The sequence below is a fragment of the Bos javanicus genome, chromosome X (assembly GCF_032452875.1).
Source record: "Bos javanicus breed banteng chromosome X, ARS-OSU_banteng_1.0, whole genome shotgun sequence".
Taxonomy (NCBI): domain Eukaryota; kingdom Metazoa; phylum Chordata; class Mammalia; order Artiodactyla; family Bovidae; genus Bos; species Bos javanicus.
The window spans coordinates 98307263-98331324 of NC_083897.1; the positions used below are offsets into that span (position 1 = coordinate 98307263).

Genomic DNA, 24062 nt, shown 5'->3' on the forward strand with positions numbered 1-24062 from the left:
GGCTTTTTAGTTCCTCTTCACTTTCTGCCATAAGGGTGGTGTCATCTGCATATCTGAGGTTATTGATATTTCTCCCAGCAATCTTGATTCCAGCTTGTGCTTTCTCCAGTCCAGCGTTTCTCATGATGTACTCTGCATATAAGTTAAATAAACAGGGTGACAATATACAGCCCTGACGAACTCCTTTTCCTATTTGGAATCAGTCTGTTGTTCCGTGTCCAGTGCTAACTGTTGCTTCCTGACCTGCATGCAAATTTCTCAAGAGGCAGGTCAGGTGGTCTGGTATTCCCATCTCTTTCATAATTTTCCACAGTTTATTGTGATCCACACAGTCAAAGGCTTTGGTATAGTCAATAAAGCAGAAATAGATGTTTTTCTGGAACTCTCTTGCTTTTTCTAGGTGTACATATATCCTCTCCCTCTTGAACCTCCCTCCCATCTCCATCTTCATCCCACTGTTCTAGGTTGATGCAGAGGCTATGTTTGAGTTTCCTGAGACATACAGCAAATTCACGTTGGCTATCTATTTTACATATGGTAATATAAGTTTCCATGTTACTCTCTCCATACATCTCACCCTCTCCTCCCCTCTCCCCATGTCTGTAAGTCTATTCTCTATGTCTGTTTCTCCTTTGCTGCCCTGCAAGTAAATTCTTCAGTACCAGATTCTGCATATATGTGTTAGTATACAATATTTATCTTTTTCTTTCTGACTTACTTCACTCTGTATAATAGGCTCCAGTTTCATCCACCTCATTAGAACTGTCTCAAATGTATTGCATTTTATGGCTGAGTAATATTCCATAGTATATATGTACAACAACTTCTTTATCCATTCATCTGTCCATGGACATCTAGGTTGCTTCCATGTTATAGCAATTGTAAATAGTGTTGCAGTGAACAATGGGACACATGTGTCTTTTTCAATTTTGGTTTTCTCAGAGTTTATGCCTAGGAGTGGGATTGCTGGGTCATATGGCACTTTTACTCCTAGTTTTTAAAGGAATCTCCATACCGTCTTCCATAGTGGCAGTATCAATTTACATTCTCACCAACAGTGTAAGACGTTTCCCTTTTCTCCACACCCTCTCCAGCATTTGCTGGTCATTCTGACCAGTGTGAGGTAATACCTCATTGTAGTTTTGAATTGCATTTCTCTAATAATGAACAACCTTGAGCATCCTTTTATGTGTTTGTTAGCCCTCTGTATTGTCTTCTTTGGGGAAATGTCTCTTTAAGTCTTTTTCCCACTCGTTAATTTGGTTGTTTCTTTTTCTGTTATTGAGTTGTATGAGCTGCTTGTATTGTTCATTTTGGAACTTAATCCTTTGTCAGTTGTTTCATTTGTTATTATTTTCTCCAGTTGTGAGGGTTGTCTTTTCATCTTGCTTATAGTTTCCTTTGCTGTGCAAAAACTTTTAAGTTTAATCAGGTCCCACTTTTTTACTTTTGTTTTTATTTCCATTATTCTATAAGGTGAGTAATAGAGGATCTTGCTTTGATTTATGTTATCAAGTGTTCTGCCTATGTTTTCCTCAAAGACTTTTATAGTTTCTGGTATTACATTGAGGTTTTTAATCCATTTTGAGTTTATCTTTGTGCTTGGCATTAGGAAGTGTTCTAATTTCATTCTTTTACATGTAGCTGTCCAGTTTTCCCAGCACCACTTATTGAAGAGACTGTCTTTGCCCCATTGCATATTCATGCCTCCTTTGTCATAAATAAGGTACCCATAATTGCATGGGTTTATTTCTGGGTTTCTGTCTTGTTCTACTGGTCTATAGTTGCATTTTTGTGCCAGCACCATACTGTCTTGATGACCATAGCTTTGTAGTATAATCTGAAGTCAGGGAGGTTGATTCCTCCAGCTCCATTCTTCTTCTCAAGACTGCTTGGGCCATTCGAGGTCATTTTTTTTCCATATGAATTATGAAATATTTTGTTCTAGTTCTGTGAAAAATGCCATTGGTCATTTTATAGGGATCACATTGAATCTGTAGATTGCATTTGGCAGTATAGTATTTTCACAATATTGAGTCTTCCTACTCAGGAACATGGAATATCTCTCTGTTAATATCATCTTTGATTTCTTTCATCACTGTCTTATACTCTTCTGTGTGTAGTTCTTTTGTCTTCATAGGTCAGTTTATTCCTACATATTTAATTCTTTTTATTGCAGTGGCTAATGGGATTGATTCCTTAATTTCTCTTTCTGATTTTTCATTGTTAGTATATAGAAGTGTATAGAAGCATATAGAAGTATATGCAAGTGACTTCTGTGTATTGATTTTGTATCCTATGACTCCTCACTGATTAGCTCTAGTAATTTTCTGATATTATCTTTAGGATTTTATATGTACACTATCATGTCATCTGCAAACAGTGAGAACCTTACTTATTTTTTGATCTGAATTACTTTAATTTCTTTTTCTTCTCTGATTTCTGTAGCAGTCATTGAGAATTTCACCATTAAGAATAATGTTTGCTATAATGTTAGCCTTTACTATGTTGAGGTAGGTTCCTTCTATGCCCATTTTTTGAAGTGTTTTAATCATAAATCGTTGCTGAATTTTGTCAAGGGCTTTTTTTGCATCTATTGAGATTATCATATGGCTTTTACCTTTCAGTATGTTAATATGGTGTTTCACATATATTGATTTGTGTATATGGAAGAATTGATTTATTTGCATATATTGAAAAAAGTTATGGTTTCTTTCCGTTTGCTAATTTGTTGTTGTTGTTGTACTTCTTCTTCTTCATCTTTTTCCAGTTGCTTTAGGTTTAAAGTTAGGTTGTCTATTTGATATTTTTCTTGTTTCTTGGGGTACAATTTTATTGCTATAAACTTCCCTCTTAGAACTGCTTTTGTTGCATCCCATTGGTTCTGAGTTGTTGTGTTTTCATTGTCATTTGTTTCTAGTATTTTTTTTATTTCCCTTTTTATTTCTTTAGTAACCTGTTTGTTATTCAGAAGCATATTGTTTAATTTCCATCTGTTTGTATTTTTTACAGTTTTTTTTTTCCTTGTAATTGATATCAAGTCTCATAGCATTATGGTTAGAAAAGATCCTTGATATGATTTAAATTTTCTTGAATTTATTGATGTTTAATTTATGACCCAAGATGTGGTCTATCCTGGAAATGTTCCATGTGCACTGAGAAGAAGGTGTATTCTGCATTTGGATGGAATGTCCTGAAGATATCAATGAGATCCATCTCCTCTAACATGTCATTTAAGACTTGTGTTTCCTTATTAATTTTCTGATTTGATGATCTGTTCATTGGTGTGAGTGGGCTGTTAACATGTTCTACTATTATTGTATTACTGTCAGTTTCTCCTTTTCTGTCTGTTAGCATTTGTCTTATGTATTGATGTGTTCCTATGTTGGGTGCATCAGTTCAGTCAGTTCAGTCACTCAGTCATGTCCGACTCTTTGCAACCCCATGAACCACAGCACACCAGGTCTCCCTGTCCATCACCAACTCCCGGAGTTTACCCAAACTCATGTCCATCGAGTCGGTGATTCCATCCAACCATCTCATCCTCTATCATCCCCTTCTCCTCCTGCCCCCAGTCCCTCCCAGAATCAGGGTCTTTTCCAATGAGTCAACTCTTTGCATGAGGTGGCCAAAGTACTGGAGTTTCAGCTTTAGCATCAGTCTTTCCAATGAACACCCAGGACTGATCTCCTTTAGAATGGACTGGTTGGATCTCCTTGCAGTCCAAGAGACTCTCAAGAGTCTTCTCCAACACCAAAGTTCAAAAGCATCAATTCTTCGGTGCTCAGCTTTCTTCACAGTCCAACTCTCACATCCATACATGACCACTGGAAAAACCATAGCCTTGACTAGACAGACCTTTGTTGGCAAAGTAATGTCTCTGATTTTGAATATGCTATCTAGGTTGGTCATAACTTTCCTTTCAAGGAGTAAGCGTCTTGTCAAATGGGCCTTAGAAAGCATCACTATGAACAAAGCTAGTGGAGGTAATGGAATTTCAGTTGAGCTATTTCAAATCCTGAAAGATGATGCTGTGAACGTGCTGCACTCAATATGCCAGCAAATTTGGAAAACTCAGCAGTGGCCACAGGACTGGAAAAGGTCAGTTTTCATTCCAATCCCAAAGAAAGGAAATACCAAAGAATATTGGGGGCATAGATGTTTACAATTCTCATATCTTCCTCTTGGACTGATCCCTTGATCATTATGTAGTATCCTTCCTTATCTCTTGTAATCTTCTTTATTTTAAGGTCTATTTTGTCTGACATGAGGATTGCTACTCCAGTTTTCATTTCTTTTCCATTTGCATGGAATATATTTTTCCATCCTCTCACTATCAGTTTATATGTGTCTTTAAGTCTGAAGTGGGTTTCTTGTAGACAACATATATATGGGCCTTGTTTTTGTATCCATTCAGCCAGTCTGTGCCTATTGGTTGGAGCATTTAATTCATTTACACTTAAAGTAATTATTCATATATATGTTCCCATTGCCATTTTCTTAATTGTTTGGGGTTTGTTTTTGTAGATCTTTTTCTACTCTTGTATTTCCTAACTATATAAGTCCCTTTAACATTTGTTGTAAAGTTGGGTGGTGGTACTGAATTCTCTTAACTTTTGCTTGTCTGGAAAGCTTTTTATTTCCCCATCAATTTTGAATGAGATCCTTGCCAGGTAGAGTAATCTTGGTTGTAGATTTTTCCCTTTCAGTACTTTAAGTATATCCTGCCATTCCCGTCTGGGCTGTAGAGTTTCTGCTGAAAGATCAATTGTTAAACATAGGGAATTTCACTTGTATGTTACTTGGTGCTTTTCCCTTGTTGCTATTAATATTTTTCCTTGTGTTTAATCTTTGTTAGTTTGATTAGTATGTCTTGGCCTATTTCTCCTTGGGTTTGTCCTGAATGGCACTCTTTCCATCTCTTGGACTTTATTGACTATTTCCTTTTCCATGTTTGGGAAATTTTCAACTATAATTCACATACCGTTTATTTTCGCTTCTTCTTCTGAGACCCTGATAATTCAAATGTTGGTGCATGTAATATTGTCCCAGAGATCTCTGAGACTGTCCTCAGTTATTTTCATTCTTTTTACTTTATTCTGCTCTTCAGTAGTTATTTCCACCATTTTATCTTCCAGGTCACTGATTTGTTCTTCTGCTTCAGATATTCTGCTATTGATTCCTTCTAGAGTATTTTTAATTTCAGTAGTAGTATTGTTTGATTCTATATGTTTGTTCTTTAATTCTTCTAGGTCTTTGTTGATTGATTCTTTCATTTTCTCCATTCTGTTTTCAAGGTTTTTGATCATATTTGTTACCATTATTCTGAATTCTTTTTCATGTAGTTTGTCTATTTCCTCTTCATTTATTTAGACTTCTGTGTTTCTAGGTTGTTCCTTCATTTTTCCAGCATTTTCTGCCTTTTCATTATTATCATTTTTTAACTTATTTTGTTTTAGGTCTCCTTTTCCCAGACTTCAAGGTTTAATTCTTTCTTCCTTTTGGTTTCTTCCCTCCAAATATTGGTCCAGTGGTTTATGTAAGCTTCATATAGGGTGAGATTTGTGTTCAGTTCTCTTTTCCTCTGATGGGCAGAGCTGAATGAGGTGGTAATGCTGTCTGCTGATGATTGGGTTTGTATTTTTGTCTTGTTTTTTTTTGTTTGAAGTAGGCATCCTGCACAGGGTGGTACTGGTGATTGGGTGATGCTGGGTCTTATATTCCAGTGGTTTCCTTTGTGGGAGTTCTCGTTATTTGATACTCCCTAGGGTTAGTCTAGGGTCTTGGAGTCAGTGCTCCCACTCAGAAGTCTCAGGTCTTCATCTCTGGCCAGGAACGAAGATCCCACAGGTGGTTTCTAATGGCATTAAATGATATTAGAACAAATACCCAAAATTGAGAAACTGAAGATGAACCCCAGACAAATGGCAGCTACAAAATCAGACAAACAATAATTAAAATTCTGACATATACACCCATAAGCAAAGTTAGAACAGTCTAACAAAAATAAAGTAAAATAGATTTACCCAGCAAACAAAGGAAACCAAAAATGATATATTACAGTTTAGTACAAAACTAAAGCACATGCCAAAGCCTTTGACTCTGTGGATCACAATAAACTGTGGAAAATTCTGAAAGAGATGGGAATACCAGACCACCTGACCTGCCTCTTGAGAAACCTGTATGCAGGTCAGGAAGCAACAGTTAGAACTGGACGTAGAATGACATATCTGTTCCAAATAGGAAAAGGAGTGCATCAAGGCTGTATATTGTCACCCTGTTTATTTAACTTATATGCAGAGTACATCATGAGAAACGCTGGGCTGGAGGAAGCACAAGCTGGAATCAAGATTGCCGGGAAAAATATCAATAACCTCAGATATGCAGATGACACCACCCTTATGGCAGAAAGTGAAGAGGAACCAAAAAGCCTCTTGATGAAAGTGAAAGTGGAGAGTGAAAAAGTTGGCTTAAAGCTCAACATTCAGAAAACGAAGATCATGGCATCTAGTCCCATCACTTCATGCAAATTAGACGGGGAAACAGTGGAAACAGTGGCTGACTTTATTTTTCTGGGCTCCAAAATCACTGCAGATGGTGATTGCAGCCATGAAATGAAAAGATACTTACTCCTTGGAAGGAAAGTTATGACCAAGCTAGATAGCATATTCAAAAGCAGAGACATTACTTTGCCAACAAAGGTCCATTTAGTCAAGGCTATGGTTTTTCCACTGGTCATGTATGGATGTGAGAGTTGGACTGTGAAGAAATCTGAGCACTGAAGAATTGATGCTTTTGAACTGTGGTGTTGGCGAAGACTCTTGAGAGTCCCTTGGACTGAAAAGAGATCCAACCTGTCCATTCTAAAGGAGATCAGTCCTGGGTGTTGTTTGGAAGGAATGATGCTAAAGCTGAAACTCCAGTGCTTTGGCCACCTCATGCGAAGAGTTGACTCATTGGAAAAGACTCTGATGCTGGGAGGGATTGGGGGCAAGAGAAGGGGATGACAGAGGATGAGATGACTGGACGGCATTACCGACTCGATGGACATGAGTTTGAGTGAACTCTGGGAGTTGGTAATGGACAGGGAGGCCTGGCGTGCTGTGATTCATGGGGTTGCAAAGAGTCGGACACGACTGTGCGACTGAACTGAACTGAAAGCACAAACTGGAAAACAAAACTAAAGCAAGTTGCCAAGTGGGGAATAAAGCAATGATAACAAAACTAACAAATATGGTGAGTAGAAAGGGAAGGAACGAATAGATTTCAAAGTTAAACAGGGGTAGATAAAGTAGATTTATATACATTAAATCTTAATTGCAAGGGGAGAAGAACAGCGGGAAACGCAAACAAAGGAGTTATGCTGCTGCTAAGTCGCTTCAGTTGTGTCTGACTCTGTGTGACCCCATAGATGGCAGCCCACCAAGCTCTTCTGTCCCTGGGGTTCTCCAAGCAGGAATACTGGAGTGGGTTGCCATTTCCTTCTCCTGTGTATGCATGCATGCTAAGTCTCTTCAGTTGTGTCCAATTCTGTGCGACCCCATGGACAGCAGCCCTCCAGGCTCCTCTGTCCACAGAATTCTCCAGGCAAGAACACTGGACTTGATTGCCATTTCCTTCTCCAAACAAAGGAATAGATGTAGAAAAATAATAATAGGCTTAAAATTAAAATTAAGAAAAGAGAAAAAACAGAAGGGGAAGGAAAGGAGAACTCCACAGAACTGCAGGAGGCCAAAGTGGAGGCAGAGGTTTATAACATAAAAAGTGTGATTGAAAATAAAAAAAGAATCAAAAAGTTATTAAATTTCATAGTGCTCATAAAATCTACAACAACAGATTGGGGGGAAAAAAAGAAAAAAATCCAAAAGAAAATGCAAAACAAGTCAAAAGAATAGTAAATATTTTTCTTCTTTCGCTGCTGTCAGCATCCCTTCGTTCACTGGGAGTCACAGTCCGCTTCACCCCCCTAGGGTGCCTTCCAACATTGCTCTTGTCTCTGGACCTGCTGTGGGGGTAGCTCAGACTCTAATGTAGTCCTACTCCTGTGTGTTCTTGCCTCCAATGTCCACAGCTATGGACATTGGTGTGTTTTCTTTGTGGGAGCTCTCAATGGCCTTTTATATATTCTGTAGACACAGAGTCTGCCTAGTTGATCATGTGGATTTAATCTGCAACTTGTATAGCTTGTGGGAAAGTTTGGCTCTTCGTCCTTAGCCACACTGCCCCGGGTTTCAATTGTGGTTTTATTTCCACCTCTGCATGTGGGTCATCCACTGGGGTTTGCTCCTGAAGCTGCCCTGTAGGGCTTGGTCTGCCCCAGTGAGGACCAGGTGTGGAGGTGGTGCAGCTACTTGGGTCACAGGGGTTCTGGCAGCACCAGGTAATCATGGGAATTGGCAGCTAGGGCAGCAGGAAATACAGTGCTCTAGAGGGATATGGCAACCAAGGGTATGAGACAAATTCAAATTCAAGAAATAATACCCAAGGTGGATAGAAGTTATTTTCTTCCCTTTCATGCCCACAAAACTCCCTTTAATGCCTATATTTTTAAAATTTCATTGAAGGTAAATTTGTATGACTTAGTCAATTCACAATTCTAGGTAGTAATAAGTGTGTATGTTGTAGTTTACAGTTTTTCCGGCTTTTTTGAGAAGTAGATCACATATACCATTGTATAAGTTTAAAGTGTACAACATAGTGGTTTTAAAAATGTGTATATTTGAAAATGACTACCATTGTGGTTTTAGTTAACACTCCCATCACCTAACAGTTATATTTTGTGTGTGTGTTTAAAATTTAAAATCAACTGACCTAGCAATTTTCAAATATGCGGTACAATATTATTAACTATAATCACCATGTTATACTTTACATCCCCCAAACTTCAATTAATCAATCATATAACTGGGTGTTTGTACCATTTTAAGATTTCCTTCACCCATTCCCTGCAACATCACTCCTGTTCTCTGTTTCTATGAGTTTGGTTTTTGTTTGTTATTTTTTCCCTAAAATAATTTTATAAAACTCGAACAGATCAAAGCAGAAATAAATGAAATAGAGACAAAGAAAACAAATGAAAAGATCATCGAAACTAAAAGCTGGTTCTTTGAAAAGGTAAAATTGATAAACCTTTAGCCAGTCTCATCAAGAAAAAAAGGGAGAGGACTCAAATCAATGAAATTAGAAATGAAAAATGAGAAGTTACAACTGACACCACACAAATAGAAAGGGTCATAAAAGACTACTTCAGACATCTCTCTGTCAATAAAATAGACAACCTAGAAGAAATTGACAAATTCTCAGAAATGTACAATTTCCCAAGACTGAAGCAGAAAGAAGCAGAAAATATGAAGAGATCAATTGCAAGCTTTGAAATTGAATCTTAAAATTGAATCAAATTGATTTTAAAACTCCCAACAAACCAAAATCCAGGACCAGATGGCTTCATAGGTGAATTCTATCAAATAAAAGAGTTAACATCTGTCCTTCTGAAACCCTTCCAAAAACTGGTAGAGGAAAGAACACTTCCAAACTCATTCTATTAGACCACCGTCACCCTGATACCAAAACCAAGCAGAGATACTACAAGAAAAGAAAATTAAGGCCAATATCACTGATGAACATAGTCGAAAAATCCTTAACAAAATACTAGGAAATCAAATCCAACAATATATTAAAAGGATCACATATCATGAATGAGGGGGATTTTTCCCAGGGATGCTAGGATTTTTCAATATCTGCCAAAAGAACAGTGTGATACACTGCATTAGCCAATTGAAGAATAAAATCCATATGATCATCTCAATAGATGCAGAATAAACTTTTTTCAAAATTCAATACCCATTTGTTTATTTTTGCTTTTATTTCCAATATTCTGGGAGGTGGGTCATAGAGGATCCTGCTGTGGTTTCTGTCAGAGAGTGTTTTGCCTATGTTCTCCTCTAGGAGTTTTATAGTTTCTGGTCTTACGTTTAGATCTTTAATCCATTTTGAGTTTATTTTTGTGTATGCTGTTAAGTGTTCTAGTTTCATTCTTTTACAAGTGGTTGACCAGTTTTCCCAGCACCACTTTTTATGTAGTGACCTTCTTTGTCTCTTTTCACAGCCTTTGTTTTAAAGTCTATTTTATCTGATATGAGTATTGCTACTCCTGCTTTCTTTTGGTCCCTATTTGCATGGAAAATCTTTTTCCAGCCCTTCACTTTCAGTCTGTATGTGTCCCCTATTTTGAGGTGGGTCTCTTGTAGACAACATATGTAGGGGTCTTGTTTTTGTATCCATTCAGCCAGTCTTTGTCTTTTGGTTGGGGCATTCAACCCATTTACATTTAAGGTAATTACTGATAAGTATGTTCCCGTTGCCATTTACTTTATTGTTTTGGGTTCGAGTTTATACACCGTTTTTGTGTTTCCTGTCTAGAGAATATCCTTTAGTATTTGTTGGAGAGCTGGTTTGGTGGTGCAGAATTCTCTCAGCTTTTGCTTGTCTGAAAAGCTTTTGATTTCTCCTTCATACTTGAATGAGATCCTTGCTGGGTACAATAATCTGGGCTGTAGGTTATTTTCTTTCATCATTTTAAGTATGTCTTGCCATTCCCTCCTGGCTTGAAGAGTTTCTATTGAAAGATCAGCTGTTATCCTTATGGGAATTCCCTTGTGTGTTATTTGTTGTTTTTCCCTTGCTGCTTTTAATATTTGTTCTTTGTGTTTGATCTTTGTTAATTTGATTAATATGTGTCTTGGGGTGTTTCTCCTTGGGTTTATCCTGTTTGGGACTCTCTGGGTTTCTTGGACTTGGGTGATTATTTCCTTCCCCATTTTAGGGAAGTTTTCCACTATTATCTCCTCAAGTATTTTCTCATGGTCTTTCTTTTTGTCTTCTTCTTCTGGAACCCCTATGATTCGAATGTTGTAGCGTTTAATATTGTCCTGGAGGTCTCTGAGATTGTCCTCATTTCTTTTAATTCGTTTTTCTTTTATCCTCTCCGATTCATTTATTTCTACCATTCTATCTTCTAATTCACTAATCCTGTCTTCTGCCTCTGTTATTCTACTATTTGTTGCCTCCAGAGTGTTTTTAATTTCACTTATTGCATTATTCATTATATATTGACTCTTTTTTATTTCTTCTAGGTCCTTGTTAAACCTTTCTTGCATCTTCTCAATCCTTGTCTCCAGGCTATTTATCTGTGATTCCATTTTAGTTTCAAGATTTTGGATCAATTTCACTATCATTATTCGGAATTTTTTATCAGGTAGATTCCCTATCTCTTCCTCTTTTGTTTGGTTTGGTGGGCATTTATCCTGTTCCTTTATCTGCTGAGTATTCCTCTGTCTCTTCATCTTGTTTAAATTGCTGAGTTTGGGGTGTCCTTTCTGTATTCTGGCAGTTTGTGGAGTTCTCTTTATTGTGGCGTTTCCTCACTGTGTGTGGGTTTGTACAGGTGGCTTGTCAAGGTTTCCTGGTTAGGGAAGCTTGTGTCGGTGTTCTGGTGGGTGGAGCTGTATTTCTTCTCTCTGGAGTGCAATGAAATGTCCAGTAATGAGTTATGAGATGTCTATAGTTTTGGGGTGACTTTGGGCAGCCTGTATCTTGAAGCTCAGGGCTGTGTTCCTTTGTTGCTGGAGAATTTGCTTGGTATGTCTTGCCCTGGAACTTATTGGCCCTTGTGTGGTGCTTGGTTTCAGTGTCGGTATGGAGGCATTTGATGAGCTCCTGTCAATGAATGTTCCTTGGAGTCAGGGGTTCCCTGGAGTCAGGGTTTGGACTTAAGTCTCCTGCTTCCGATTATCGGTCTTATTTTTACAGTAGTTTCAAAACTTCTCCTTCTATACAACACCATTGATAAAACATCTACATTAAAGATGATAAGTTTCTCTACAGTGAGGGTCACTCAGAGAGGTTCACAGGGTTACATGGAGAAGAGAAGAGGGAGGAGGGAGTTAGAGGTGACCCAAATGAGATGAGGTGAATCAATAGTGGAGAGAGTGGGCTAGCCAGTAGTCACTTCCTTATGTGCACTCCACAACTGGACCACTCAGAGATGTTCACGGGGTTATACAGAGAAGAGAAGAAGGAGGAAGGTAACAGAGGTGGCCAGAAGGATAAAAGGGGGCAATGAAAAGGAGGGAGACAGATCCAGCCAGTAATCAGTTCCCTAAGTGTTCTCCACCGTCTGGAACACACAGAAATTCACAGAGTTGGGTAGAGTAGAGAGGGGTTAGGGAGGAGACACAGGCGACCTGGTGGAGAAAAAGGAGGGTCCAAAGGGAGAGAGAGCAGTCAAGCCAGTGATCTCACTCCCTAGTGAAAAATGGGTCCTGAAGATTGGGTCCTTAAAGGTACAAAATTGGTAACAAATACATAAAAGCAAAAATTAAAAATCTAGAGTAGAGTTTGGAATTTCAAAAATACGACGTTAAAGAAAAGAAGAAGGAAAAGAAAGAGAGAAAGAACGAACAAACAAAAACAAACAAGGTCGCGAAAATTATGAAGAAAGTACAGGTACAAAATTGATAACTAATACCAGAAAGCGAAAATTAAAAATCTAGAGTAGAGTTTGGAATTTCAAAAATACGATGTTAAAGAAAAGAAGAAGGAAAAGAAAGAGAGAAAAAACGAACAAACAAAAACAAACAAGGTCGTGAAAATTATAAAGAAAGTACAGGTACAAAATTGATAACTAATACCAGAAAGCAAAAATTCAAAATCTAGAGTAGAGTTTGGAATTTCAAAAATACAATGTTAAAAAAAAAAAAAAAAGAAGAAGAAAAATAAAGAGAGAAAACAAACAAACAAATACGAACAATGTCACAAAAATTATAAAGAAAATACAGGTACAAAATTGATATCAAATACCAGAAAGCATAAATTAAAAATCTAGAGTAACGTTTGGAATTTCAGGTATACAATGTTATATAAAAGAAGAAGAGAAAGAAACAGAGAAGAAGAAAAAAATAAAATAGTCACAGAAATTATATAAAAAAAAAACTATAGGTACAAAATTGATAACATATACCAAAAAGCGAAAATTAAAAATCTAGAGTAGAGTTTGGAATTTCAAAAATACAATGTTAAAGAAAAGAAGAAAAAAACAAAAACAAAAAAAAAAAAAAAACAAGGTCAAAAAATTATAAAATATATATATATGAAGTTTGCTGAAGAAGAAAAAAATAGGGTCTTTTTTTTTTTTTTGCAAAGTAATAGGTTATAAAAGTGAAAATTAAAGGAACAATAGAGGACTTAGAATTTTTTTTTTTTAATTAAAAAAAAAAAAGAAAGAATGATCGTAAAAATAATAAAAATATATCTAGGACTTTTTTGGGTTTTTTTTGGTGGGTGTTGTGGGTTCAGTTCATTTTTGGCTAGTTCCTTGGTCAGATTTATATTTCTCAAGATCTATAGGCCCCTTCCTATGTAGTCCGTAGTAACCACAGGGTTTTGATCTATTGCCTGTAGCTTCCAAGGCGTTTCCCTCTGTTATATCTTCTTCTGTTTGCTAGTCTCTTCAGTATCTGGTTTCCGCCCTGACTCAAAGGACACGGTGGAGGACACTTTTTTTTTTTTTTTTAGGCTTACTTGTTCAGTCGCGCTGTGGGGAGGGAGGGAGGGATGCTGCAAACAAATAACACTGGCGTGGGCTCGCAGTGCCTCAGCCACCCTGGGTCTGCCCCCGCTCACGGCGCGTGTAGCCTCCCTGTCCACACTGCTTGGACTCTAGGTTGTTCCGCCGGGAACAATCCGAGGCTGGCCCTGGGCTGCATGCACCTCCCAGGTCCAAGCCGCTCAGGTTCAGGCACTCGGGTAGTCCTCAGAGGCGCAGACTCAGTTGGGCCTGCGTTTTGTGCTCTTCCCAGGTCCGAGCGCCAATTTGCTCTTCCCAGGCGAGCGCCAATGCTGCGACTTATCGCCTCCCCGCCACTCGGTTATCTGGATGTAAAACCGGCGCACCTTCTCAGGCAGATGTTGACCGTCCAGACCCCCAAGAAGTTTTAGTTAGCAAAGAAGCCTGCTTACAATTTTATAGATAATGTCTCTCTGGGGCTGCGATTGCCCCCTTCCGGCTCTGGCTGCCTGTCACCGGAGGGGGAAGGTCTGCAGCCGGCTATCTCTGTTCAGTCCTTTGTTTCGTGCGCGGGCCTGGCGGTCTTAGGTTAGGGCTGGCTTTTCGCGTGGTAGGTATCCCACAGTCTGGTTTGCTAGCCCAAATTATTTCACTCAGATAGCGCTCAGGGTATTCAGGCCAGATTCTTACTCTCAGCGATGCAGCCCACGCCGCGCCTCCCTGCCCAGCCCCGGTTTGCTAATGGCGGATGCAGGCGTCTGCGCTGCTTCTCTGCTGGGGGAGTTACTGTAGGGCTCGCAATCTGCGAGTTTTAAATTGTTTATTTATTTTTTCTCCCTGTTATGTTGCCCTCTGTGCTTCCAAAGCTCGGCACAGATTCGGCAGTGAGAAGGTTTCCTGATGTTTGGAAACTTCTCTCTTTTTAAGATTCCCTTCCCGGGACGGAACTCCGTCCCTCCCTCTTTTGTATCTCTTTTTTTGTTTTTAATATTTTTTCCTACCTCCTTTCGAAGAGTTGGGTTGCTTTTCTGGGTGCCTGATGTCCTCTGCCGGCATTCAGAAGTTGTTTTGTGGAATTTACTCGACGTTTAAATGCTCTTTTGATGAATTTGTGGGGGAGAAAGTGTTCTCCCCGTCCTACTCCTCCGCCATCTTGGCGCCTCCCTCCCAGCACCACTTTTTAAACAGATTATCTTTTCTCCATTGTATATTCTTGCTTCGTTTGTCAAAGATAAGGTGTCCATAGGTGCGTGGATTTATCTCTGGGCTTTCTATTTTGTTCCATTTATCTATATTTCTGTCTTTGTGGCAGTACCATACTGTCTTGATGACTGTGGCTTTGTAGTAGAGCCTGAAGTCAGGCAGGTGGATTCTTCCAGTTCCATTCTTCTTTCTCAAGATTGCTTTGGCTACTCGAGGTTTTTTGTATTTCCATACAAATTGTGAAATTATTTGTTCTAGTTCTGTGAAAAAATACCATTGGTAGCTTGATAGGCATTGAATCTATAGGTTGCTTTGGGTAGTATACTTATTTTCAATATTTTCATTTTTCTGATCCATGAACATGGTATATTTCTCCCTCTATTTGTGTCCTCTTTGATTTCTTTCACCAGTGTTTTATAGTTTTCTATATATAGGTCTTTTGTTTCTTTAGGTAGATATATTCCTAAGTATTTTATTCTTTTCGTTGCAATGGTGAATGGAATTGTTTCCTTAATTTCCCTTTCTGTTTTCTCATTGTTAGTGTATAGGAATGCAACGGATTTCTGTGTGTTGATTTTGTATCCCGCAACTTCAGTATATTCATTGATTAGCTCTAGTAATTTTCTGGTGGAGTCTTTAGGGTTTTCTATGTAGAGGATCATGTCATCTGCAAACAGTTAGAGTTTTACTTCTTCTTTTCCAATCTGGATTCCTTCTGTTTCTTTTTCTGCTCTGATTACTGTGGCCAAAACTTCCAAAACTATGTTGAAAAGTAGTGGTGAGAGTGAGCACCCTTGTCTTATTCCTGACTTTAGGGGAAATGCTTTCAATTTTCACCACTGAGGATAATGTTTGTTGCGGGTTTGTCATATGTAGCTTTTATTATGTTGAGGTATGTTCCTTCTATTCCTGCTTTCTGGAGAGTTTTTATCATAAATGGATATTGAGTTTTGTCAAAGGCTTTATCTGCATCTATTCAGATAATCATATGGATTTTATTTTTCAACTTGTTAATGTGGTGTATTACATTGATTGATTTATGGATATTGAAGAATCCTTGCATCCCTGGGATAAAGCCCACTTGGTCATGGTGTATGATCTTTTTAATATGTTGTTGGATTCTGATTGCTAGAATTTTGTTAAGGATTTTTGCATCTATGTGCATCAGTGATATTGGCCTGTAGTTTTCTTTTTTTGTAGCATCTTTGTCAGGTTTTGGTATTAGGGTGATGGTGGCCTCATAGAATGAGTTTGGAAGTTTACCTTCCTCTGCAAAGTTCTGGAAGAGTTTGAGTAGGATAGGTGTTAGCTCTTCTCTCAATTTTTGGTAGAATTCAGCTGTGAAGCCATCTGGTCCTGGGATTTTGTTTGCTGGAAGATTTCTGATTACATTTTCATTTTCCGTGCTTGTGATGGGTCTGTTAAGATTTTCTATTTCTTCCTGGTTCAGTTTTGGAAAGTTGTACTTTTCTAAGAATTTGTCCATTTCTTCCAAATTGTCCATTTTATTTGCATATAGTTGCTGATGATAGTCTCTTATGATCCTTTGTATTTGTGTATTGTCTGTTGTGATCTCTCCATTTTCATTTCTAATTTTGTTGATTTGATTCTTCTCCCTTTGTTGCTTGATGAGTCTAGATAATGGTCTGTCAATTTTATTTATCTTGAAAAAGAACCAGCTTTTGGCTTTGTTGATTTTTGCTATGGTCTCATTTGTTTATTTTGCATTTATTTCTGCCCTAATTTTTAAGATTTCTTTCCTTCTACTAATGCTGGGGTTCTTCATTTCTTTCTTTTCTAGTTGCTTTAGGTGTAGAGTTATGTTATTTATTTGACTTTTTTCTTCTTTCCTGAGGTAAGCCTGTATTGCTATGAACCTTCCCCTTAGCACTGTTTTTACAGTGTCTCATAGGTTTTTGAGTTGTTGTGTTTTCATTTTGATTCATTTCTATGCATATTTTGATTTCTTTTTTGATTTCTTCTGTGATTTGTTGGTTATTCAGCAGCGTGTTTTGCAGCCTCCATATGTTGGCATTTTTAATAGTTTTTCTCCTGTAATTGACATCTAATCTTACTGCATTGTGGTCAGAAAAGATGCTTGGAATGATTTTGATTTTTTTGAATTTACCAAGGATAGATTTATGGCCCAGGATGTGATCTATCCTAGAGAAGATTCTTTGTACTCTTGAGAAAAAGGTGAAATTCATTGTTTTGGGGTGAAATGTCCTATAGATATCAATTAGGTCTAAATGGTCCATTGTATCATTTAAAGTTTGTGTTTCCTTGTTAATTTTCTGTTTAGTTGATCTATCCATGGGTGTGAGTGGGGTATTAAAGTCTCCCACTGTTACTGGGTTATTGTTAATTTTGCCTTTCATACTTGTTAGCATTTGCCTTACATATTGTGGTGCCCCTATGTTCAGTGCATATTTATGTATAATTGTTATATCTTCTTCTTGGATTGATCCTTTGATCATTATGTAGGGTCCATCTTTGACTCTTTTCACAGCTTTTGTTTTAAAGTCTATTTTATCTAATATGAGTATTGCTACTCCTGCTTTCTTTTGGTCTCTATTTGCATGGAATATCTTTTTCCAGCCCTTCACTTTCAGTCTGTATGTGTCCCTTGTTTTGAGGTGAGTCTCTTGTAGACAACATAGAGGTCTTGTTTTTGTATCCATTCAGCCAGGCCTTGTCTTTTGGTTGGTGTATTCAACCCATTTACATTTAAGGTAGTTACTGATAAGTATGATCCCACTGCCATTTACTTTGTTGTTTTGGTTTCGAGTTTATACACCCTTTCTGTGTTTCCTGTCTAGAGAAGATCCTTTAGCATTTGTTGGAGAGCTGGTTTGGTGGTGCTGAATTCTCTCAGCTTTTGTTTGTCTGTAAAGCTTTTGATTTCTCCTTCATATTTGAATCAGATCCTTGCTGGGTACAGTAATCTGGGTTATAGTTTTTCTCTTTCATCACTTTAAGTATGTCCTGCCATTCCCTTCTGGCCTGAAGAGTTTCTATTGCAAGATGAGCTGTTATCCTTATGGGAATCCACTTGTGTGTTATTTGTTGTTTTTCCCTTGTTGATTTTAATATTTCTTCTTCGTGTTTGATCTTTGTTAATTTGATTAATATGTGTCTTGAGGTGTTTCACCTTGGGTTCATCCTGTTTTGGACTCTCTGGGTTTCTTGGACTTGGGTTATTATTTCCTTCCCCATTTTAGGGAAGTTTTCAACTATTATCTCCTCAAGTATTTTCTCATGGTCTTTCTTTTTGTCTTTTCTTCTGGGACTCCTGTGATTCGAATGTTGGAGCATTTAACATTGTCCCAGAGGGCTCTGAGGTTGTCCTCATTTCTTTTAATTCTTTTTTCCTCTCTGTTTCATTTATTTCTACCATTCTATCTTCAGCCTCACTTATCCTATCTTCTGCCTTTGTTATTCTACTGTTGGTTCCCTCCAGAGTGTTTTGATCTCATTTATTGCATTATTCATTATATATTGACTCTTATTTATTTCTTCTATGTCTTTGTTAAACCTTTCTTGCATCTTCTCAATCCTTGTCTCCAGGCTATTTGTCTGTAACTCCAATTTGTTTTCAAGGTTTTGGATCATTTTCACCATCATTATTTGGAATTCTTTATCAGGTAGATTAGGGCCTAATTAAAATTAAAAGCTTCTGCACAACAAAGGAAACTATAAGCAAGGTGAAAATACAGCCTTCAGAATGGGAGAAAATAATAGCAAACTAGTACAGCCACTATGGAGAACAAGGTGGAGATTCCTTTAAAAACTGGAAATAGAACTGCCATACGATCCAGCAATCCCACTGCTGGGCATACACACTGAGGAGACCAGAATTGAAAGAGACACGTGTACCCCAGTGTTCATCACAGCACTGTTTATAATAGCCAGGACATGGAAGCAACCTAGATGTCCATCAGCAGATGAATGGATAAGAAAGCTGTGGTACATATACATAATGGGGCTGAATATTTCTCAGCCATTAAAAAGAATACATTTGAATTAGTTCTAATGAGGTGGATGAAACTGGAGCCTATTATATAGAGTGAAGTAAGCCAGAAAGAAAAACACCAATACAGTATACTAACGCATATATATGGAATTTAGTAAGATGGTAACTATAACCCTGTATGTGAGACAGCAAAAGAGACACAGGTGTACAGTCTTTTGGACTCTGTGGGAGAGGGAAAGGTTGGGATGATATGGGAGAATGGCATTGAAACATGTAAATTATCACATGTGAAACGAATCGCCAGTCCAGGTTTGATGCATGAGACAGGGTGCTCAGTGCTGGTGCACTGGGATGACCCAGAAGGATGGGATGGGGAAGGAGATAGGAGGGGGTTTCAGGATGGGGAACACATGTACACCCATGGCAGATTCATGTCAATGTATGGCAAAAACAATACAATAGTGTAAAGTAAAAATAAATAATAAATAAAACTGAAAAAAATTCAACAACCATTTATGACTTCAAAACTCTTCAGAAATTGGGAATAGAGGAAACCTACAAATCCACAGCTAACATCATAAATCAATGATGAAAAAATGAAAGTATTTCCTCTAATCAGGAATTTAAAAGATATTGACTCTTTCCACTTTTATTCAACATAATTTTGGAAGTTCAAGCCCCAGCAATCAGAGAAGAAAACGAAATAAATGGGATCCAAATTGGAAAAGAAGAAGTTAATATGTGAGTTTGATTTTTGTTTGCTTATTTTTCCCTAAAAGAATTTTGTACAACTTATTTCTAGTCACAGCAGTTAATATTTATTTTAAGCCCTTCATACTAATGCTACTACCATTTTCCTACAGCACAACTGAAAAATTTAAAAGGCTAGCTTTCCTTGCATACTTTCATTAATCTCACAGAAATAATCTCTGCTCTGTTCTTGAGTATGGCCTTGAAATAAATAAAAACTGGACTCAATTGCACTAGGAATATCCAACAATCCCATGGAAATGGAAAGGATATGGCAGGGAGAGGAAAGGAAAGGAGTGATTTGGGGGTTCCCATTTAAGAACTTATTCTCAAATTTCAATCCTCAGATTTATCCGTTGAGACCCTGTAGGATTTTCTGGGGTTTTCTTACTTTTTTTTTTTTTTTTAAATGGTGATAAATTGTACTTAACACAAAATGTATCATTTTGACCATTTTCAATGTACAGTTCACAGGCATTTAGTACACTAATATTTTTTGTGCAACCATCACTGCCATCTTCCCTAGTGAGCTTCCCTAGTGGCTCAGTTGGTAAACAATCTCCCTGCAATGCAGGAGACCTGGGTTTGATCCCTGGGTCAGGAAGTTTCCCTGGAGAAGGAAATGGCAACCTACTCCAGTATTCTTGCCTGGAGAATCCCATGGACAGAAGAGCCTGGAGGGCTCCAGTCCTTAGGATTGCAGAGTCGGACACGATTGAAGCGACTTAGCACATACTGAAAATGACAATTAAGTGTAGCTATTCTATTGTACCAGTTAGGATCTCTATTGGCTAATTGATTTGCTCTCTAGAAGATCTGCCCATTGATCTCAGTGGAGTGTTAAACTTTCCTAATGTTATTGTATTCCCATCAATTTCTCTCTTTATGTCTGTTAATATTTGTTTTATGTATTTGGGTTCTTCTATATTAGGTGAATATATGTTGACAATTGTAAAACCCTCTTCTAGTATTGATGCTTTTATCATTGTACAATGTATTTCTTAATCTTTCTATAAAGCGTTTAACTTAAAGTCTATTTTGTCTGATATGAGTATTGCAACTTCCTCTTTCTTTTCATTTCTGTTTGTTTCCATGAAATATGCCTTTTCATCCCCTTGATATCTATCTATGCATATCCTTTGCCCTAAATTGGGTCTCTTGTAGGCAACATATTATAGGATATGATTTATATATAATTAATATATAGGATTTATATATATATATATCCAATTTAAAACTTGTTTTCCTGTTGATTCTTCATTTTTTCTTTGTTTTTCTTTTTGTGGTTTGATGTTGTTTTACACTTATGTTCTCTCCTTTTTGGTTTTTTTTTTATGAATTTATTCCTTTTTAGTTAATTTATTTTCATTGGAGGCTAATTACTTTACAGTATTGTAGTAGTTTTTGCGATAGATCAACATGAATCAGCTATGGCTGTACATATGTCTGACCATCTTGAAACGCCTCCAAACTCCCCACCACCCTATCCTTCTGGGTTGTCCCAGAGCAGGAGCTTTTAGTGCCCTGCTTCATGCATCTAACTTACACTGGTCATCGATTTCACATACAGTAATATACAAATTTCACGTATTGCTGAAGCCTTGCTTGGAGAATTTTGAGCATTACTCTACTAGCGTGTGAGATGAGTGCAATTGTGCAGTAGTTTGGGCATTCTTTGGCATTGCCTTTCTTTGTGATTGGAATGAAAACTGAGCTTTTCCAGTCCTGTGGCCACTGCTGAGTTTTCCAAATTTGCTGGCATATTGAGTGCAGCACTTTCACAGCATCATCTTTCAGGATTTGAAATAGCTCAACTGGAATTCCATCACCTCCACTAGCTTTGTTCATAGTGATGCTTTCTAAGCCCCACTTGACTTCCCATTCCAGGATGTCTGGCTCTAGGTCAGTGATCACACCATCATGATTATCTGGGTTTTGAAGATCTTTTTTGTACAGTTCTTCTGTTGTATTCTTGCCACCTCTTCATAATGTCTTCTGCTTCTGTTAGGTCCATACCATTTCCGTCCTTTATCGAGCCCATCTTTGCATGAAATGTTCCCTTGGTATCTCTAATCTTCTTGAAGAGATCTCTATTCCTTCCCATTCTGTTGTTTTCCTCTATTTCTTTGCATTGATTGCTGAGGAAAGCTTTCTTATCTCTTCTTGCCATTCTTTGAAACACTGCATTCAGATGCTTATATCTTTCCTTTTCTCCTTTGCTTTTCACTTCTCTTTTTTCACAGCTATTTGTAAGGCCTCCCCAGACAGCCATTTTGCTTTTTTGCATTTCTTTTCCATGGGGATGGTCTTGATCGCTGTCACCTGTACAATGTCACGAACCTTAGTCCATAGTTCATCAGATCTAGTCCCTTAAATCTATTTCTCACTTCCACTGTATAATCATAAGGGATTTGATTTAGGTGATACCTGAATGGTCTAGTGGTTTTCCCTACTTTCTTCAATTTCAGTCTGAATTTGGCAATAAGGAGTTCATGATCTGAGCCACAGTCAGCTCCTGGCCTTGTTTTTGTTGACTGTATAGAGCTTCTCCATCTTTGGCTGCAAAGAATAGAATCAATCTGATTTTGGTGTTGACCATCTGGTGATGTCCATGTGTAGAATCTTCTCCTGTGTTGTTGCAAAAGGGTGTTTGCTATGACCAGTGCATTTTCTTGGCAAAACTCTATTAGTCTTTGCCCTGCTTCAGAACTGTGAACTTCCAGATGTTCAAGCTGGTTTTACAAAAGGCAGAGGAACCAGAGACCAAATTGCCAACATCCGCTGGATCATCAGAAAAGCAAGAGAGTTCCAGAAAAACATCTCTTTCTGCTTTATTGACTGTGCCAAAGCCTTTGACTGTGTGGATCCCAATAAACTGTGGAAAATCCTGAAAGAGATGGGAATACCAGACCACCTGACCTGCCTCTTGAGAAATTTGTATGCAGGTCAGGAAACAACAGTTAGAACAGGACATGGAACAACAGACTGGTTCCAAATAGGAAAAGGAATACATCAAGGCTGTATATTGTCACCCTGCTTATTTAACTTCTATGCAGAGTACATCATGAGAAATGCTGAGCTAGACGAAACACAAGCTGGAATCAAGATTGCAGGGAGAAATATCAATAACCTCAGATATGCAGATGACACCACCTTTATGGCAGAAAGTGAAGAGGAACTAAAAAGCCTCTTGATGAAGGTGAAAGAGGAGAGTGAAAAAGTTGGCTTAAAGCTCAACATTCAGAAAACGAAGATCATGACATCTGGTCCCATCACTTCATGGGAAATAGGTGGGGAAACAGTGGAAACAGTGTCAGACTTTAGTTTTGGGGGCTCCAGAATCACTGCAGGTGGTGACTGCAGCCTACATTAAAAGACACTTCCTCCTTGGAAGAATAGTTATGACCAACATAGATAGCATATTGAAAAGAAGGGACATTACTTTGCCAACAAAGGTCCATCTAGTCAAGGCTATGGTTTCTCCTGTGGTCATGTATGGATGTGAGAGTTGGACTGTGAAGAAGGCTGAGCGCCAAAGAATTGATGCTTTTGAACTGTGGTGTTGGAGAAGACTCTTGAGAGTCCCTTGGACTGCAGGAAGATCCAACCAGTCCATTCTGAAGGAGATCAGCCCTGGGATTTCTTTGGAGGGAATGATGCTAAAGCTGAAACTCCAGTACTTTGGCCACCTCATGGGAAGAGTTGACTCATTGGAAAAGACTCTGATTCTGGGAGGGATTGGGGGCAAGGGATTCTGGGATGGCATCACTGACTCTATGTACGTGAGTCTGAGTGAACTCTGGGAGTTGGTGATGGACAGGGAGACCTGGCATGCTGCAATTCATGGGGTCGTAAATAGTCGGACACGACTGAGCGACTGAACTGTACTGAACTGAATATACAAATTTCAATGCTTTTCTCTCAAACTGTCCCACCCTCACCTTTTCCCACATAGTCCAAAAGTCTGTTCTTTATATCTGTGTCTCTTTTGCTGTCTTACATATAGGGTCGTCATTACCATCTGTCTAAATTCCATATATATGCTTTAAGATACTCTTTGCTTGAGACATCATTTCTTTTTCACTTATTTCTGCTCTGAGTTTTATGATTTCTTTCCTTCTACTAACTTCGAGGTTCTTCTTTTTCTAGTTTCTTTAGGTATAAAGTTAGGTTGTTTATTTCATGTTTCTCTTGTTTCTTAAGGTAGGCTTGTATTGCTATGAACCCCCCTCTTAGCACTGCTTTTACTGAATCCCATAGGTTGGGGTTGTCGTGCTTTCATTTTCATTTTTTCTGTGTATATTTTTATTTCCTTTTTGATTTCTTCCATGATCTGTTGGTTATTCAAAAGTGTGTTGTTTACCCTCCTTATGTTTGTGTCTTTAATAGTTTTTTTTTTTTCCTTGTAGTTGACATCTAGTCTTACCATATTATGATTGGAAAAGATGCTTGAAATGATTTCAGTTTTTGTTTTTTTTTTAATTTATGAAGACTAGATTTATAGCCCAGGTTGTGATCTATCCAGGAGAATGTTCTGTGTGCACTTAAGAAAAAGGTGAATTCCATTGTTTT

At 38.0% G+C, this 24062-nt stretch overlaps 1 protein-coding gene across 4 annotated transcripts in view; it reads left to right on the plus strand.

The window, feature by feature from the left end:
* Positions 1 to 24062, plus strand: part of MTMR8 (myotubularin related protein 8) — a 282801-nt gene that overhangs the window by 198007 nt on the left and 60732 nt on the right. Inside the window, exon 13 of one of the 4 annotated variants that reach the window (XM_061410320.1) lies at positions 19412 to 20672. The exons of the other annotated variants lie outside the window; for them this stretch is intronic. Within the exon in view, the coding sequence (XP_061266304.1) occupies positions 19412 to 19478 (67 nt within the window). The 3' untranslated portion in view covers positions 19479 to 20672. Of the gene's footprint in view, positions 1 to 19411; positions 20673 to 24062 lie in introns of those variants that run through there. 4 annotated transcript variants of the gene reach the window in all.